Source organism: Octopus bimaculoides, chromosome 16 (genome assembly GCF_046866305.1).
Source record: "Octopus bimaculoides isolate indiv1 chromosome 16, ASM4686630v1, whole genome shotgun sequence".
Lineage (NCBI taxonomy): Eukaryota > Metazoa > Mollusca > Cephalopoda > Octopoda > Octopodidae > Octopus > Octopus bimaculoides.
Window position 1 is genome coordinate 15,391,180 of NC_142943.1, and position 18,644 is coordinate 15,409,823.

At 37.9% G+C, this 18,644-nt stretch overlaps 1 protein-coding gene across 6 annotated transcripts in view; it reads right to left on the reverse strand.

Moving 5' to 3' along the window:
* The window catches only part of LOC106878488 (uncharacterized), a 48,937-nt gene that overhangs the window by 15,741 nt on the left and 14,552 nt on the right, over positions 1 to 18,644 (reverse strand). For 4 of the 6 annotated variants that reach the window (XM_052973887.2, XM_052973886.2, XM_052973889.2 and 1 more), the window contains exon 2: positions 2,410 to 2,697. In XM_052973887.2, the coding sequence (XP_052829847.2) occupies positions 2,410 to 2,690 (281 nt within the window). In that variant the 5' untranslated portion in view covers positions 2,691 to 2,697. Of the gene's footprint in view, positions 1 to 2,409; positions 2,698 to 5,378; positions 5,830 to 11,578; positions 11,860 to 18,644 lie in introns of those variants that run through there. The other 2 variants (XM_089364173.1, XM_089364172.1) reach the window with 2 other exon arrangements.

Consider the following 18,644-nt stretch of genomic DNA (forward strand, 5'->3'; position numbering starts at 1 on the left):
AAGTGCCCATACAGTGCCATATAAAAGCATCCAGAACATTGGAAAGTGGTTGGTGTTAGGAAGGGCATCCAGCTGTAAAAACCATGCCAAATCAGACTGGAGTCCAGAGCTTGCAAGCTCTAGTCAAAGCATCCAACTCATGCCAGCATGGACAATGGACAATGGACGTATGATGATGATGGAACGTTTATGTCAGTGACCTATAAAAGGCACCTGTGCTGGTGACACATTAGAGGCATTCTGTGGAGTGGTTGGCATTAGGAAGGGCACCAAGCCAAAACAGACTGGAGCTCGACACAGCTCTCCAACTTACCAGTTCCAGTCAAACCATCTAACCCATGCCACCATGGAAAACAGATGCTAAATGATAATGATGATGATAATTTAGATACTGTAAAATTAGGCTCCAAAAAAACCATTTTGGGAGTTTGGTATAAAAACAGAACTGACAAGGTCCACTTACCTTTCCTTCTCAAGATACCAAACCTAAGTAATAGAGTCACTTATTGAAACATAAACCCCTATGCACCTAGCTCCCTGTATTATCTACTTAATCATCTCAGTTTCAACTGTTTAAGGGTCTGACTGCAGAGAAACCAAGATTACTTAGCTAACAGAGGAAAACGTTTAACACTTGCCAGAGCAAGACAACCTCTCTAGTGCTGGTAAATAAACTGACACAATTGGACAATTTACGGTAGAGAGAATTCTTCAGTGTTACTAGGGAGAAGACAAAACCCTCTAGTGCAAGCATCCAAATAAAATGCTCTCAGTGCAAAGGAGACCTGCAATACATGTTCAAATTTTCATATTTCTTTATTGCCCACGAGGGGCTAAACATAGAAGGGACAAACAAGGACAAAGGGATTAAGTCGATTACATCGACACCAGTGCATAACTGGTACTTAATTTATCGACCCCGAAAGGATGAAAGGCAAAGTCGACCTCGGCGGAATTTGAACTCAGAACGTAATGGCAGACGAAATACCGCTAAGCATTTTGCCCAGCGCACTAACGTTTCTGCCAGCTCACCGCCTTACATGTTCAAATGTTCAAATTTTCAGAAACTCTCCTATTCTGCTAGCTTGTAAAAAAAAAAGCATGAGTGTAAATGCAAAAAAAAATTAGTAACAAAATATGCCTAAAATTTAGATTAAAATTCCCCTCAATGATTCATAATTAAAAATGAAAATATTTAATCAGCTACTTATCTAGCTAGAGAGAAGGAGGAGAGGATTAATATTCATAGAACAGTTGAAAAAACAACTGAATTGCTTTTATTGTTTTTTGAATGTTTTTTTTCCACACTAGTATTGATGGGATTAAATGGGGTCTGATGTATTGATGGGATTATATTAACGTCTGGGGTACTGATGGGGTTGTGATGTACTCTGAAGAGCTGATGACCTATTGATACAGCTATAAGGAGATTTAGTGTGTTGATGGAGTTGTGTGGGTGGTTTGGAGTACTGATTAAGACATAGTATGATCTGGTATATTGATGAGTTGTGGTGGGACCTGAGGAACAAGATATTGATGATACAGTAATGGACTCTTTGGTACCAATGGGATAGGGACTGGACTGTGATTGAATCTGGAATATTGTTGGGGATGTGGTGGAGATATGGTGAAGCCTGTAGTATTAATGTAGATTAAATGAAGTCAGGGGTATTCACTGTTCATTGAACCCATTGTGAGCAAGCTTTTTCACCAGCCACTTATCTAAATTATCTGCCTCTTGAGAGCAATTATGTACAGTGAAATCTGCTGTAGATTGTCATAGCTTTCACACAGAACATCTTTCTCCATGCGAGATAAAAATATGTATCAACTGCAGGCTTTGTCTTTGAGGAAACCTGAGCCCAGTACTGTATGCTAATGGAACAAACATCAATAATGCTATGAAGGATAAGGATAAAGGTCTTTCCTTGAGCCATATAGACTCACAGGACTGGTTTCCCGGTTTTCATAGAACACATATTTCCCTACTGGACGGGACAACAGTCCATTGCAAGATTACCTATTTTTGCCAGCTGAATGGACTGAAGCAATGTGAAATAAAGTGTTTTACTCAAGAACACAATGTACTGCCTGATCCAGGAATCAAAACCACAATCTTGGGATCTCTAACCACTGAGCTATGTGCCTCCACAATCATTTACAATGGTGAGCTGTACATCTGAGTGGTACCCGTCTACAGCTTAGTAGACTGTGAATTGAATCATATAGAATTAAATATCTATAGCAGCCCTTCAGCAAGGAGGCTAGCATTAATGATTTAAACAACTGCTCAAAATTTGAAATGTACAAGAAAACATTATGGGTAAAAGCTGAAAATTTCATAAAGAACATGGTTTTAAAAAATACTAATTTCACAAAATGAATAATTCTCTTTTTAAAAGAACTTACCAAGAATTCTCTGCTTCTGATGCATTGGTCATTGAAGAGTTTCGAGGCAGTGACGTGACCATTGAAGCCACGGCATGGGCAGTGCTTGTAGTAACAACATTGTCGATGCCATCAGACTGTGCAGCTGAGGTGGCAGGACAACTGGTGGAATCAACAGAAGCTTTGCATTTACCACCGCTCAAGTTCGTCAGTAATGGTGGAGATATCTTCTCAGACGCTGGCTCCCGTCTTTTTAATGACAAGCGAGCACGTTTCTTCACAGGACTTTCAAGACCTTTCATGTTTAGCCTAAGAGAAAGAAAAAGAAGAAAAAAAAATGAAGGATTTAAAAACTGAGTTTCCATGTTATGCTGAAGAGTTTCCTTCCCCGCTTCCCGAATGATAACAAACTAATTGACAACATAAATGACAATGTATTGAAGGACAACCTCGGATGCTGAACCTTTCAGATGAGATGACAAAGGACTGAGATACCTGGTGCCTTGCTGTACTCAAGAAGACCCATTCTCCACAGCAATAGTCTTAAAGCCGTTCCCCCAGGTGAAGAGGATATGCTAGCAAGAGCCCTGTGCCAGCGCCACATAAAAGCACTCGTGCCAGTGCCATGTTTAAGGCACTTAGCACACACTGTAAAGTGGTTGGTATTAAGGACGGGCACCCAGCTGTGGAAACCAAGCCAAATCTGACTGGAACCTGGTGCAGCTCTCCAGCTTGCTCGTTCTGCTCAACTTGTCCAACCCATGCCAGTAGCATGGAAAACGGATATTAAAAGAGGAGGGGGGAGGAGGAGGAGGAGGAGGAGGTACTTAACTCCAATTTCAGCAACATTACATAAATGGGAGATGAATCCCCACCTAGATAGGATACCAGTCTATGTTAGCTGAACATTCCATTAAGATCTTCGTATTTATCCCTCAAATGTCCAGATGGATTGCAACAAGCAGGATTAAGCGCACTACCAAGAGGACCAGTAGATATCTATAGTGACACATTTTTCCCCATCATCAAGAAACACACTACACACACCACCACCACAACAACACCAACAACAAAAAACATCTCCAAGATAAGAAAAACTTAGTTAACAACTGCATAAAATAGATTTAAGATATGATGCCAAATCAATAATGTATTGGACAATCACTGTATGAACCTGGATATCTGCAGCAGATGGTTTGTGCAAAGTACCTAACTTCTCACCTCAGTTTACAAAACTGTGAAGAATAAGTATAACAATCATTCATGAACACATGCTGTCTAAAAGGAGGAGATGCTCTCCAATGATAATAAACAACAGAGATCAGATATTCAAGTTTGAATCTGCCAGAAAGTATTGAGGGTGACTAGGTAGGTTATTGCTTGGATTCTTGCTGTTTCTGCATGCAGCCAATGAATTATTATCAGTTTGGCAGACATCAGGGAATAATTTATTTGCTGGTTTCTATAAACAAGAGCCTGTATTTTGTTACAATTCATCAGTCCAGGGGGATAGCTTTGACTGAGGAGACACACAATAAGGTCAAAACACTGGTGTCTCAAAGTCCCCTTACACTGGTGAGTCAAGTATGTTTATGACTGCTAACTTGCTTATGACAACCCATCAAAGTTGATGCCCTCAGCACACTGTTTCTCATGAGAGCAGACATGGCTGACAAGACCAATATAAGATAGCCAGATCCTGTGGCACTGAGGACACTGAAGGTGACCCTGAACAACAGCTGCAGGGGGTTAATGACAACAACTACTACTCTCTTCATGCAGTCTCTGGTGTTCAGCGTCAAAGTGCTCTTACTCCAGCATCACATGCAGATTTCCATGCCTTCTGATTAACAGCCAAGGGTTGTAACTGATTCAGAGGGACACCAGATAAAATGAGAGATTTCCTGAGATGATTGTGAAAATGAAATTTTGGACGTCTATGAGGGCTACTTCTAGTTTAGACTTCACTGAAGAGGATCACCTTTGGGGGCTGGTTTCCCAGCATCCAAATCACATGGCCAACCCAGCAGAATGTGTCATCTAAAAAGAGGAGATGTTCTCTGACGATGAAAAACAACAGCAATCAGATATTTACATTCAAATCTACCAGAATGTATTAAGAATGAATAAATACCAATCAGCTCTTCTGAAAATATTGCCATTAAATAGATTAGCATTTTACATGGGAAAAGATTTGTTGCACAAAATCTCAACACACCAGGATCTGAAAACAAGCACTAACTAACCCTATCAGCTCCCCCCACCATAGTTTCAAGACAAAACATATGCTTCCTTACAGATTCAATCATTGAAAAGGAGATGTATAGTAGTTGATTGAATGAACCAACTCCAGTATAATAATTGTACTTATTTTATCAATTTTAAGAATGATAAAAAGAATAATATCAAACCCATTGACAGAATTTTGGCTTTTACATTCTTTCATTTATTTTATGAACTCTGGTACTTATTCTGTTGGTCTCTTTTGCTGAACTGCTAAATTATGGATACAAAAACAAACCAACACCAGTCACTGAGCTGTGGGGATATTACAAGGCGATGCTCAAAACAAAGGAGGAGACAGGAATACTAGCATCGATAACTGAACCAACCCATGAATGAAACAAAAATCTGAGAACAGAGTAAGAATAAATATTGTAAAGCATTTAGTCTGCTGCTTCTCTCTTACTTTTACCAACACACTGCATGACTTGCTAAAAATAGCAGCCAAGTGTCCTTTAACTCATATCCCAGTGTTTGTTTTACATCCATAACTACCAAACATTTATATAAGGGTGAGTAGTAATAACTAGGAATAAAATGAAGATAAAGATATTAGTGAGGAGGGTGGAGGGTGGAGGCAAAACAAACTCTCAAAGTACAAGGTGAGCATCAGAGAAGATATGATGAGTAGATCGGGGGGAGATAAGTTTCAGTGTTCTCTCTCTGGTGTGAAGGATTAATCAAACAGGATTATTCAATTTCTTTACCCATCTGTAGCTGTGTGTTGCAATCATACAGGTCCTAGCTTTCTTTGCTACTTGTTGTCACAAAACCTGCTAAAAATAGTAGCCAAATCGTCTTCAAATCACACCTTACCATTAAAAAATGACAAGGATGCTTTAAATAACATAATCCCAGAGATCTCTGAAAAAAATATAGATGGAATGCCTTTCATCAGAGATCAGCTCAATCAGGGTTGAATTGGGACTAAACAATAACAATTTTTACTTTGTTATTATGAGAATATATTAGCTAAATATAGAAGTTAATCACAACAGAAATCATCAAAAGAAGGTTTGAGATTAAATAAATTTATGAAACTGGGACAAACAGAGCTTAAAACAAGGTATGTTCCTATGCAGTGAAGACAAAAAAGGGCAGAGTCCTTTGTGGTTACAGAGAAATATACTTTTGCATTAACGAACAACAAAGTGCACTGCTAATCCTTTCAAATTATAATGATCATATTCAAAAATGTCAGCATGTGGGATAGTAGTAGCTGGAGTTTGTGTCATGGGAAGGAAATGACGTTATTATGAAGCTGATGATGATAATCATTAACAGTAGTATTATATTGACTGACTCCTCAGGTCAAAGTATTATTATGGGCAATCCACCATTGTTCTATTGAGATCTAACAGACCAGAACACTTAGTAAACAACAGAAAGACCACTTAAATCCATAAAAAGTTCTTAGCTATTCCTTGCAACTTACGCACCCAACAATAGGTTTTTTTTGTTTCCTTTTTAAATCTGAGAAAATACAATGCCTCTACATTTTTACACATAAAGGTTTGTGTTTTAACCCTTTTGAAGCCAACCGGCCTGAAACTGCCCCTAGTTCTTTCACACAAACCTGTTTTAACCCTTTTGTTACGATATTTCTGTCAACATATGCTGGAATTAGAAGACCTGTGAAGCCAAGTGAGACTGTAATCATGGCCAATGCCAGTATTTTGTAACTGGCACCTGTGCCAGTGACACATAAAAAGCACCCCCTTGGAGTGGTTGGCGTTAGGAAGGGCATCCAGGTGTAGAAACCATACCAAATCAGGTGCAGCTCCACAGCTTACCAGTTTTCAATCAAACTGTCCGACCCATGCCAGCATGGAAAACAGATGTTAAATGATGATACATGGCGGAATTTGTCATAGTTAAAAAAGCTACCTAACTGGAGCTGAATATCTGTGCTGGATGACTAACAATAGAAAATTTAGTCTGTCTATTAAACAATACTATTCTAGAAACAAATTTTGCACTCAACAGAAACTAAATCAACACATGAGCACCACATCTACTACCAGTGGTTCATCTTAAACTTCACACAACCACCATATGCACCACCAGTAATACATTTTCATAATTTGAGAAAATATTTTATTCTGTATCTTTGACATGGTTTCAAGGATATTTATATAAAATGGGTGCTAAATATTAAAGATTAATTATGAAATACTGTAAAAATGCTAACAAATTACATTTCGTTGTAATTAAATAGTATGCAGTGTGACTGGAAATATATAGCATCGCTGGTTACGTTCCAGTAACAGGCTGATGGTTAATGTGTTCGGGATGATGGGATAGCTCTGGGTTGAAGTTAATTTGAGAACTCAACTCATGCACAGCAAACTAGTGAACCATTTTATGTGTCAAATAGACAGTGCTCACACTGCTTCGAATATTCCTTCTACCCTGCTATACCTGTTTTCAGCCAGGTGGACTGGGCCATTTAGGCATATCCTGCTACTTTGGATATAAACTGCTAATTCTAAAAATTACTGAGCCAACCAGGAAGCTCATGCATAGTTTCTGTATCTGCTAGAAATAGCAGCCAAATCTCCTTCAAATAACATCCTACTACTTAGAAAAAGGGAAGACACATTTCACAATTTAAAATACCAAATACACTATGTCTGAATAAAAGATGGGATGGTCATAAGTAGTCCTAGTTCAATTTGGGATGAGATAGGGGTTAAACAACAGCAACAGAGGAGACTAAAATCATACTGTATTATATTAACAAAGGAAAAACACACAGGACAAAACAGTTTGAGATAGATTTTATCAGAAAAACAGATGAGACAAAGTGGAAAAAGGCTGCATTTCCTTCTTGGCACCAAGAAAGAAAATCTTCCTCAATAAACTATCCAACTCATGCAAGCATGGAAAAGTGAACGTTAAAACAGTGTGTGTGTGTGTGTGTGTGTGTGTGTGTGTGTGTGTGCATATGTATGACTTGTAAATAAATTTGTTTCTATGTTTATTTCAATAAACCTCCATTTAGCACTGCTGTGTAATTAAAATAGAACCAGTGGTTAAACAGAGGGTTCTCTCTCTCTCTCTTTAGAATGTGATGAACTACTCACACAACCAGTTTCACTAGTCATTACTGACTTCTCAGCTAATCTACAGAAGAGATACTGACCAGCAAACCTACCCAAATTATTCTTCATTCATATGTAAAATTTATTGACAAACTAATCTAGAAATACTATCACAGCATTTTAATATTCATGTATGTATGTGTGTGTATGTATATATATATATATACATACATATATATATATATATATATATATATATGTGCTTGCATGTGTGTATATATGTATGTATACACATAGACAAGGAGGCGCAATGGCCCAGTGGTTAGGGTAGCGGACTCGCGGTCATAGGATCGTGGTTTCGATTCCCAGACTGGGCGTTGTGAGTGTTTATTGAGCGAAAACACCTAAAGCTCCACAAGGCTCCAGCAGAGGATGGTGGCAAACCCTGCTGTACTCTTTCACCACAACTTTCTCTCACTCTTACTTCCTGTTTCTGTTGTGCCTGTAATTCAAAGAGTCAGCCTTGTCACACTGTATCACGCTGAATATCCCCGAGAACTACGTTATGGGTATACGCGTCTGTGGAGTGCTCAGCCACTTGCACGTTAATTTCACGAGCAGGCTGTTCCGTTGATCGGATCAACTGGAACCCTCGACATCGTAAGCGACGGAGTGCCAACAACAACAACAACACATAGACAGACATATATAGAAATAAGTGAAAGGTAGATGACCAGTATTCTAATATTGTAGAATTACACCATATTCATGTAAATATTACAACAGTTAAGATAAGTTAGGTCCACTTATGGATAATGCTATCCTGTTCTTTATAAAATCAAGAATTAAGCCACAGAGACAGTATACCACAGTCTCATTCACTCCAAATAAATATATGTGATCCATTTGTGAATACACTCCATCAAAATTGTGCATATAAGTGAAGAGAAACAGCAGCGGTCGCATTTCGATGGAATTCACCTTTGTGTCTAGTGTTGTTATCACTACCAGAATCTAGTCATCCAACATATAGGACCCAAATCTCTCAAATCACACACTACCATCTTCAAAAAGGGCAGGATAATGTTTGATCAGAGATCTACACAATCAACGTTAACTCGAGACAAAACGACAACAGATATACAACAAAAATAGGCAGGAGAGTGAAGAGAGTACATGTTCAGACAGTCACAATGTACCAAATATAATTCATCACTGCATATCAGACAAGGGATGCAGTATGGCTGGTCCCCAGCCAGGCTGGGGTGTCATGGTACAACTGGCGAAACAGATCTGTGGGTTACATTTAGTCATTCAGCTGCCTACTCAAACATCATAAGGCCTCAATCAGGGTACACCTTGGGCTACAATGGGTCTCACCAACAGATTCCTCACACACGCACACATGCACAGAAAGAGGTTTTTCTCCAAACATGACTCTTCTGGAATTTCACCCCCCATTGTGTTTCTTGATTTAACATGAGCGTTAACCCAAGTCATTTCCTATACTTTTATCCCTAATCTCACCATCATCATCACTAATCTCACCACCATCATAAATCCTTCAGGTAGGCAATGATGTTTAGGTGTTCACTAGGTTTCTGCCAGGTGTTCAAGATTATAAATGGATGAAATCTCTACTTCTTCATAAATCTTTCTTGGATGATTTTCAGTCAACTCTAAACAATCCATTTAGACATTCATTCAACAAGGCTAATGGGCTGTCCCATTTATCCATATTGGTGCAACCACCACTTTATGAATAATTTACAAGTGGACAGATGGCAAAAGTAAACACATCAAATACATTCATTCTAAAAACATTTGATTAATCCATGATAATCTGAGGATTCAACAAAAGCATCACATATGAAATATTTCCAACAGCATGGCCGCATGGTTAAGAAGCTTGTTTTGCAGCCACATGGTCTAAGATTCACGCCCAGTGTGTGACACCTTGGGCAAGTGTCTTCTACAATAGCTCCAGTGCCTTGTGAGTAAATTTTCTAGACAGAAACTGTATGGAAGCCTCTGTGTATGAGGGAGAGAGGGAGAGAAAGGGTATCTAGCTGTTGAAACCATGCCAGAACAGACAGTGGAACTTCGTGTAGCCCCTGGCCTTACCAGTTCCAGCCAAAATGTCCAATCCATGCCAGCATGGAAAACGGATGTTAAATGATGATGATGAAATGTGTGTATGTATGTATGTATACATGTGTGTGCATCTATGCATATATGCAGGTGTGTGTGTGTTTCTTTGTGTCTTTGTCTTCCCTAACACCACTTGACAACTGGTGTTGGTTTGTTTACATGCCTGTAACATCACTTTTGGCAAGAGTCCAAGAGAGTAAGTACCAGACTTTAAAATATGTATTCTTGTCTACTCTAGGCATAAGGCCCAAAATTTTGGGGGAAGAGGTCAGTCGATTAGATCGACCCCAGTACGCAACTGGTACTTAATTTATCGACTCCAAAAGGATGAAAGGAAAAGAATTTGAACTCAGAACGTAAAGACAGACGAAATATCACTAAGCATTTCGCCCGGCGTGCTAACGTTTCTGCCAGCTCGCATGAAACTGAGATTGATTTGTTCAACTAAGAACCCTTCAAGGCAGTGCCCCTGCATGGTCACCGTCCAATGACTGAAACAAGTAACAGATAAAAATAAAAGATACCCAAATCCACTCCAAGAGAGTGAGAAAAGCTTTGAAAGATAAACCTTCCAATTACATCAGACAACAAATCAGCCTAGGAACTTGTATGGGGTACCTCCCCCGCCAGGTGCACCTAGTAGAAATATCTCACCACCACCATGAAACCAAAACCCCAATGACTTTGTTTCCTCATAACTTTTTTAAAAATTGATATTTTTCAATGAAATTTTCTACAAATACGCTTCGGATGGAGTAGATTCCGATTATATCGTAAAATGTTGTAAAAAGTCTTTTCCGAGAGTGAGGAGAGGGGTTTCGGAAAATTTACACGAGTCGACTTTGTTTCCTCATAACTTTCATAAAAATGGGTATTTTTTTAATTTTTCTACCTTTCAGGGTGAGGAGCTTACGTTTGTTTCGGAATTTGATATGAAAAAATAAATTGATTGGCTCGCATACCCACACATCATTGTTTTCGAAATTTCTAGTTTCACTTTGTACATGAGATGTGTGTCAGTACATATCTATGCGACCCCACCAATTATTTATCTGCCGTATTAAATTCCTATATAATCGGATCAAAACCATATGATGCGTATTTACAGAAAATGTTATTAAAATATATCCATTTTTCTGAAAGTTATGAGAAAACAAAATCGAAGATCGCACACTTCTGTAGGTATGCTTGCGCTAAAGAAAGGAAACATTGGATAATAGGCGAAAGTAAAGAATACGCACACCCGGTGCTTAGGGTCAAGGTTAGGGGTTAGGGTTAGGGTTTAGGGTTGGGAGTTAAGGTTAGGAGTTAGGGGTTTTTGTTACGCCGAAAACGGGTGGTGTACGTATTCTTTACCTCTGCTGGATAATATAGTTAGTTACAGATAAAGCTGAAAATAGACGAGATGGTCACGGCTGGAATGTCTTCAGCGATAGAGCTCACTACGTGAGAGCTAACAACTAAATAAACCAACAAACCAAGCGAAATGCGATGATAAAGAAAGTATGACAAACAAAATGTGGTTTTTTTTTTAAGAAAAACCAAAAACTGTGATAATCACACAAGTGTGACAGTTCAGTGACTATAAATAGAGTAAAAGAGACCATGAAAAGGAAACTAGTGTGGTGACAGAGTGTCACAGTGAGATAGACTGACCTCTTTAACCAACCAGGCAAAATGAAAGAAAGGTTAACCATATAAAACCAACCAACCTAGCAAAAGGTTACTTCCGGTTCTTGTCGTGTTTCTCAAAATACTTTTTCCAAGAATACTGTTGTAGGCCAGTGTGAGAACACACACACACAGACACACACGAATATGTAAACAATTCGATACAAGTTGAATGAGTGGATATGTGAAATAAAAATTCGCAACACACATATATATATACGTCCAAATGTGTGTGTAGATGGATGGGTGGATCTATGGATAGAGAGGCAAACGCATGTATATGAACCTACAAATGTAAACAACTGTGTGTACAAGCTACATATGTAAATAAGGTAGGCATACGACACGCTTGAATAGATATGCCAATAAGGTGTGTCTACCAACGTACACGTGTGTGTGTGTGTGTGTGTGTGTGTGTGTGTGTATACACAATACGTACAAACTTTGTCTTCTAGTATACGTGTATATTAGCTATGCATATGTATACATGCGCGCACAAATCCATATCCATACACGAGTGTGTGAGAGAAGGATATGAGTGCGGTGTGTGTACACTGTTTATTTTGAAATCATTAAACTAAATTATCAGAACACACGAGTGTATATACATACATATAAATACACTGCGCACGGGAATGTGTCATCTACTGCCGTAACTTTCCTGTTACAAGTTTTCAGCAATGAAGAATTTGCAGCGGATCACGAATAATATCCATGCAGCCATTTCATTGAGAGTACTGATTCCAAAAGTTTTTAAGGGTCCACACAAAAAAATGTCTGAACCCAATAAAATAATTCGGTAATTTTTCAGATTAACACCCGCACGATCTTCACTAGGGTGTTAGGGTTTTAGGGTTACGGTTAGGGTTTTAGGGTTTGGGAATTCCGTCCCTAACCGTAACCCTAACACCCTAGTGAAGATCGTGCGGGTGTTAATCTGAAAAATTATCAATAATTCTTCCTAGTACAAGCATCAACGTCTGAAATTGGGGGAGAGGAGCTAGTTGATTACTGCGGCCCCAGTGCTCAACTGGTACTCACCGAACTCGAAAGAGTGAATGGTAGAATCGACTTCAGTGGATGTACAAAGAAGAGACGGGGGAGAAAATTAATTCCCTTATTTGAAACAAGAAGTACATAGATTTTTTTTTTTTTTCACAGATTGTAAAGAGAAAGGAGAAACAAAAAATATTTTCAGACACATTGCTACACACAGTTTAAAAAAAAAAACATACTGATCTATTATTGAGTGTCTGAAATAGAGACTGGGCCTGTCAATCCGCGGTCAGCCTTGATCCAGCAGAACTAGGATCAAAGGCATTCCCGCCGTCACCACCCAAGGCCAAGCATTTCTCCGATGAGTTGTTCTTGTTTAGCTCCCAAGCCATCCCCGATTGAGATTACCCTGCCTTGTAATGAAAGACTATTAAGCTAACTATGACAATCTTAAATTTTTATGGGTGTATAGGTCCTAGTGTGACTTTTCTTTAAAACAGCTGTATGTGATTTTGAAGGAAATTTGGCTACCATTTCTTGTAGGTCGGGTGACTACATTAACGCACTCATTGTGGTTCTTTGTTGTACAGTTTATGCATATTGAAACAAAGCTGTCTTTCGAACTGTGTGCTTTTAAATGTGAGCTCTGTATCATTTGTATGATGTGGAAAATATCCCATCAGCATTCCCCAAATGGTGTTGGCATCGACTTTAAGATTCACCTAAGGCTTGACTCCAGTGCCATCAGTCTTCTACAGAAATACTTCACCTCAACTGGCCCTACTCTCTTTAACATCATTCCAAGACACGTAAGAGAAGAAAAAAAACTCATAACATTCAAAGGGTTCTGGACGAATAATAAATACCTCTAACAGATTCCAAATAAACCATCTACACCCGGATATACCTCTGCAAACAATAACTCTCTACTCGAATGGGATATAGTGCCCAAAGAATGGCTAATATGAAGCATCATTAAATGTCTTTTCCAGTTCCAGGTGGTGTTAAGTTAGTTATAGCCTGGGCCAATTCTGGCCAAAATTTATCTAAGTGTGCGTGCGCTGCAAAGTACACTGATGAACCTGATCATTTTGAAATTGTATACATGATTCTTATTAATTAGACCCAGGCAATTTTTCGATCAAATTTTGCCCTTTCTTTTTTAAGCGGTAATGTATTTAGGACATCCTTTTTCTACGTGATTCAGTGCGATATAAAATCTGACTGCTATTTCTAGCAAATCATTAACAATGCTATGTATACATCTGACTTTATCTTATAGTCTATAAACTAAGTTATAGATTATGCAGGAGCAGATCTCGAAGTGGGCCTGCCTATGTATGAGTGTTGTTTATTTGTGTACATTATAAAAAACAACAACACACACACACACACACACACTGTGAAAGTTAACCATAAAAACTAGAGGTGTGTAATCTCGAATTTATCCAGTTTCTAAGGCGACTGAGTGTACATAAGTCCTTGTGGAATGGTGACGCCAGTCCGTTACAAAGTGAGCCCCCGGTTACTGGTGATACTCATTTCAGTTGGAGACAGGAGCAATGTAAAAGAGCAACTTGCTCAAGGAAACGTCACTTGGTCTGAAAATAAAGCCCGCGAGCATACGATCGCGAGCCCAAGCTCCCAACGGCAAGGCTACACACCTATATATATATATATATATATATATATATGTATATATATATACATACACATACATACACGCACACACTCACATCCAATGTGTCTGGCCCTCAGGAAGTGTGTAATTTGAGGGAGATTTGGCTGCTATTTGTAACTGTTCAAGTAATCAAATTAAAGGCTTGCCTGTTGTGTGCTGGTTTAATTAACGCGGGATGTTGTGAATTTTTAAGTGTTTGTATGTGTGTGTGTAGTTGTGGAAAGCTAAACATAGACAGGCAAGTCAATATCCAAACTTTATCGGTCTCTTTTTGCAGAACCCCAATACACCACCAGTGGCTATCATGCGGTGGTGAGAGGCAAACACAGGCATATATTTTTTTAAATATAAATGACTGAAAAATGATGAGCTAGCCTCAGGCTGAATATATATATATATATATATATATATATATATATATATATATATATATATATATATATATATATATATACACGACAGGCTTCTTTCAGTTTCCGTCTATCAAATCTACTCTACAAGGCTCTAGTTGGCCTGGGGCTATAGTAGAAGGCACTTGCCCAAGGTGCCATGGAGTGGAACTAAACCCGGAGCCATTTGGTTGGGAAGCAAACTCCTTACCACACGATGCTAATGCAGTTTTACACGTGACCCTGAAAAATGTCCAGGTTCGACTGTTATATAAATGTCACCCTTCAAACCATGGATAAATTGTCTCTTTCTCTTTTTACTTGTTTCAGTCTTTTGACTGTGGCCATGCTGGAGCACCGCCTTTAGTCGAGCAACTCGACCCCAGGACTTATTCTTTGTAAGCCTAGTACTTATTCTATCGGTCTGTTTTGCCGAACCGCTAGTTACGGGGACGTAAACACACCAGCATCGGTTGTCAAGCGATGTTGGGGGGACAAACACAGACACGCAAACACATACATACATACATACATACATACATATATATATATATATATATATATATATATATATATAATTAGAAATATAATATTTCTAAATCTCTCAGAGAGATTTAAGCAGTAGTGGAGCGACAAAGTTGTAGTATATTATCAACTTAATGTGACAATCCCAATAAGGGAATACACTACTGCTGTTTAGCCCTAGGAAGCTGGACCGCTTCCTGTCGGCCTTGACACAATTACTGTGTCCTTAAGTTTGCGAAGGGGAGACAAGCTCCCCCACCCAGCCTAGCCAGCATTCAGGGACATGTTTCTGAGTCCTTGCTCGTCATCAGTCTGAAGTAGCTCGCCAGCTGGATAGAGAGGCCTGTTTCTCCTTCACAAACTTATGTAAATCATAGTGAAGTTCATTCACTGATCAACAAAATTAGAAATATATTTAGGGCTAAACAGCAGTAGTGTATTCCCTTATTGGGATTGTCACATTAAATTGACAATATACTACAACTTTGTCGCTCCACTACTGCTTAAATCTCTCTGAGAGATTTAGAAATATTATATTTCTAATTTTGCTGATCAGTGAATGAACTTCACTATGATTTACATAAGTTTGTGAAGGAGAAACCGGCTTCTTTAACTAGCTGGCAAGCTTTTTTTTAAAAAAAAAGCTAAAAAGACTCACTAAATGACAATTCTTAAATGTTTGTAGTGTCCTGTATTGTCCCATCTATGTATGATATTTTATTATCGTAATAAAGAGAATTGGCAAGCTACTTCAGGAGGAAAGATGGAAGGAAGTAGGAAGGAAGTTGCGAGTGAGCGGCCCTACTTAAAACTTTCCTGAAAAAATACAAAGGTGTAGACTGGTGTACCCTGGAATTAGGTGTAAACCATTGGAAAAATTCCAAGTTTTGTAGAAAAATTTTTAAATATATATATTTTTAAACGTATATTTTTTTAAAAAAAGCTAAAAAGACTCACTAAATGACAATTCTTAAATGTTTGTAGTGTCCTGTATTGTCCCATCTATGTATGATATTTTATTATCGTAATAAAGAGAATTGGCAAGCTACTTCAGGCTGATGACGAGCAAAGACTCAGAAACATGTCACTGAATGCTGGCTAGGCTGGGTGGGGGAACTTGTCTCCCCTTCACAAACTTAAGGACACAGTAATTGTGTCAAGGCCGACAGGAAGCGGTCCAGCTTCCTAGGGCTAAACAGCAGTAGGGTATTCCCTTATTGGGATTGTCACATTAAGTTGACAATATATATATATATATATATATATATATATATACATACATATATATACATACATATATATACATACATATATATATATATATATATATATATATATACATACATATATATATATATATATATATATACATACATATATATATATACATACACGACGGGTTTTCTTTCAGTTTCCGTCTACCAAATCCACTCACAAGGCTTTGGTCGGCCTGAGGCTATAGTAGAAGACACTTGCTCAAGATGCCACGCAGTGGGACTGAACCTGGAACCATGTGGTTGGTAAGCAAGCTACTTACCACACAGCCACTCCGCAATATTTTCTTCCAGCTGTCTGCGCTTTAAGTTCAAATTTCCTTGGAAGTCAACTTCGCCCTTTTATCGCTTCACTGTCAGTAAATAAAGTCAAGTACTGAAGTTATTTCTTTTTTCCCCACTAAACAGGCTATGTTGAATGAGAAAGGAGTGCCTATTGTGCAGCTCCAGCAACTCTTTCGCCCTCATTCTGTGGGCTCTAATATAAGAAAGAAAAACCCTTCAACTCCAGTCAACTATTGACACTAACCGTAGTGTTCATTACAAATAAAGCTTTTCACCAGTTCCAGTTTAAAATTGCTCTGGCGCTTGGCTCATATTATATCAAACTTAATTTAAAACTGACTGGAGGTTGTTGTTTTAATACAGATAAAAGGCCACTATATATTTTGAAGGAGACAGAGTGAATCGTATTTGGAACCCAACTGGGGCACATTTTATAACTCGTAGGAATAAGACAGAAAGGTTAACCAGTGTCTCGTAATTGTCCTTAAAAAAAAACAATGAGGCTTGACAGAAAATGCACATAAACCAACTTGAAATAATCTGTATTATATATAAACTGATAGCAATATTTATGTTACATCAATGTAGGGAATATAGTATGTAGAATAACAACCATGATGAAATGATTACTTTGAGTAATAATATAGTCAAGCATCACTACAAGTGTATAGAGTATGACGACAATTAGGTTTATTTTAAGGAACAGTTAATTATCTATCACACCTGTGACATTCGAACAATTTCACACTAGGAACAAATTGCCAACGATATCGTTTCAACCAGAACCAACACCACCAGTTTGCATAACCTAAAAACTGCTTCCGAACCAACATAAGTGCTCAGTGTGTACCTCAAAACCAAGACTACATAAGATCTTCTACTCAAACTCCAGCTTCTGTATCTTTAATTAAACTAATCAATCATATATTTCTTATATTGATTGAACGCACATAACATATACGGTCAATCAGAGTCACCAGGTTACTTTTTAACATCCTAACCGGTTACGTTGTGGATTTAAAAACCAAAGCATTATTACTTCCTTAAAGGAGTTTTTATCAAAAGGCTATAAAGAACAGTAATAATTTTATAAAAGTATTACAAAAAAATCAGGAACATTTTTATTTACTAGTTCAAAAATTTGAAATACATTTTAAAGTTAAAAGACTGAACACCTTAAAACAAATTAAATGACAACCTTAAAAAGTAATAAACACAAATATACGTAACCCTTTTTTTATCAAAATTAAAGTATTATTGGAATATAAAACTGAAGTAAATGTAGGAAAGAGGGGAAATAAAAATTATATTGTAAAAGACTGAAAAGTTTATCTCTACATAATTTAAAGAACCTTGGGGTCATATCAAAAATCCAAATAAAAAATTTACTAAACACTTTGCTCTTAGAAACAGAACTAATTCTACAAAATCCTCCTTTCTGAAAACCATGTTTGATTATTCTTCAATAGTTCTGAGAAACTAGTGAAGTTAATATCTGAAAAATTAAACATTTTAATACGTTTTGTACAATTTAAATACCAACTCCGACGATTCCGGGAATCTAATGCCTATGTCCGACTTCACAGAACTGGTCGATAAACAGTAATTAAAACAATAATATAAGGGCTTCTTCTCTAAACTGCTCCAATCTACTTTAAGATGAAAGATGTTTGTTTGTGTTTTTCACATTATCAGCTCATTAGTGATTTAGTCCCCTAATGATTAAATGCATTTTAATCGTGACCATCTTATTTTTCATTCAGACTACATTACCCACTATGATGTTCCTTTTTAAGAAGAAAAAAAGAGAGGGTTTGATTCGAGAGAATTTGGCTGTCATTTCTAGCAAGTTGAACAACCTTAAAGCGTAAAGGCTCCCACTTCCGAAATCGAAATTTGAACGTCGACAGGTTACTCTGTTTCATTCTCCGGTGCCAACAATAATCGTGATATTCTG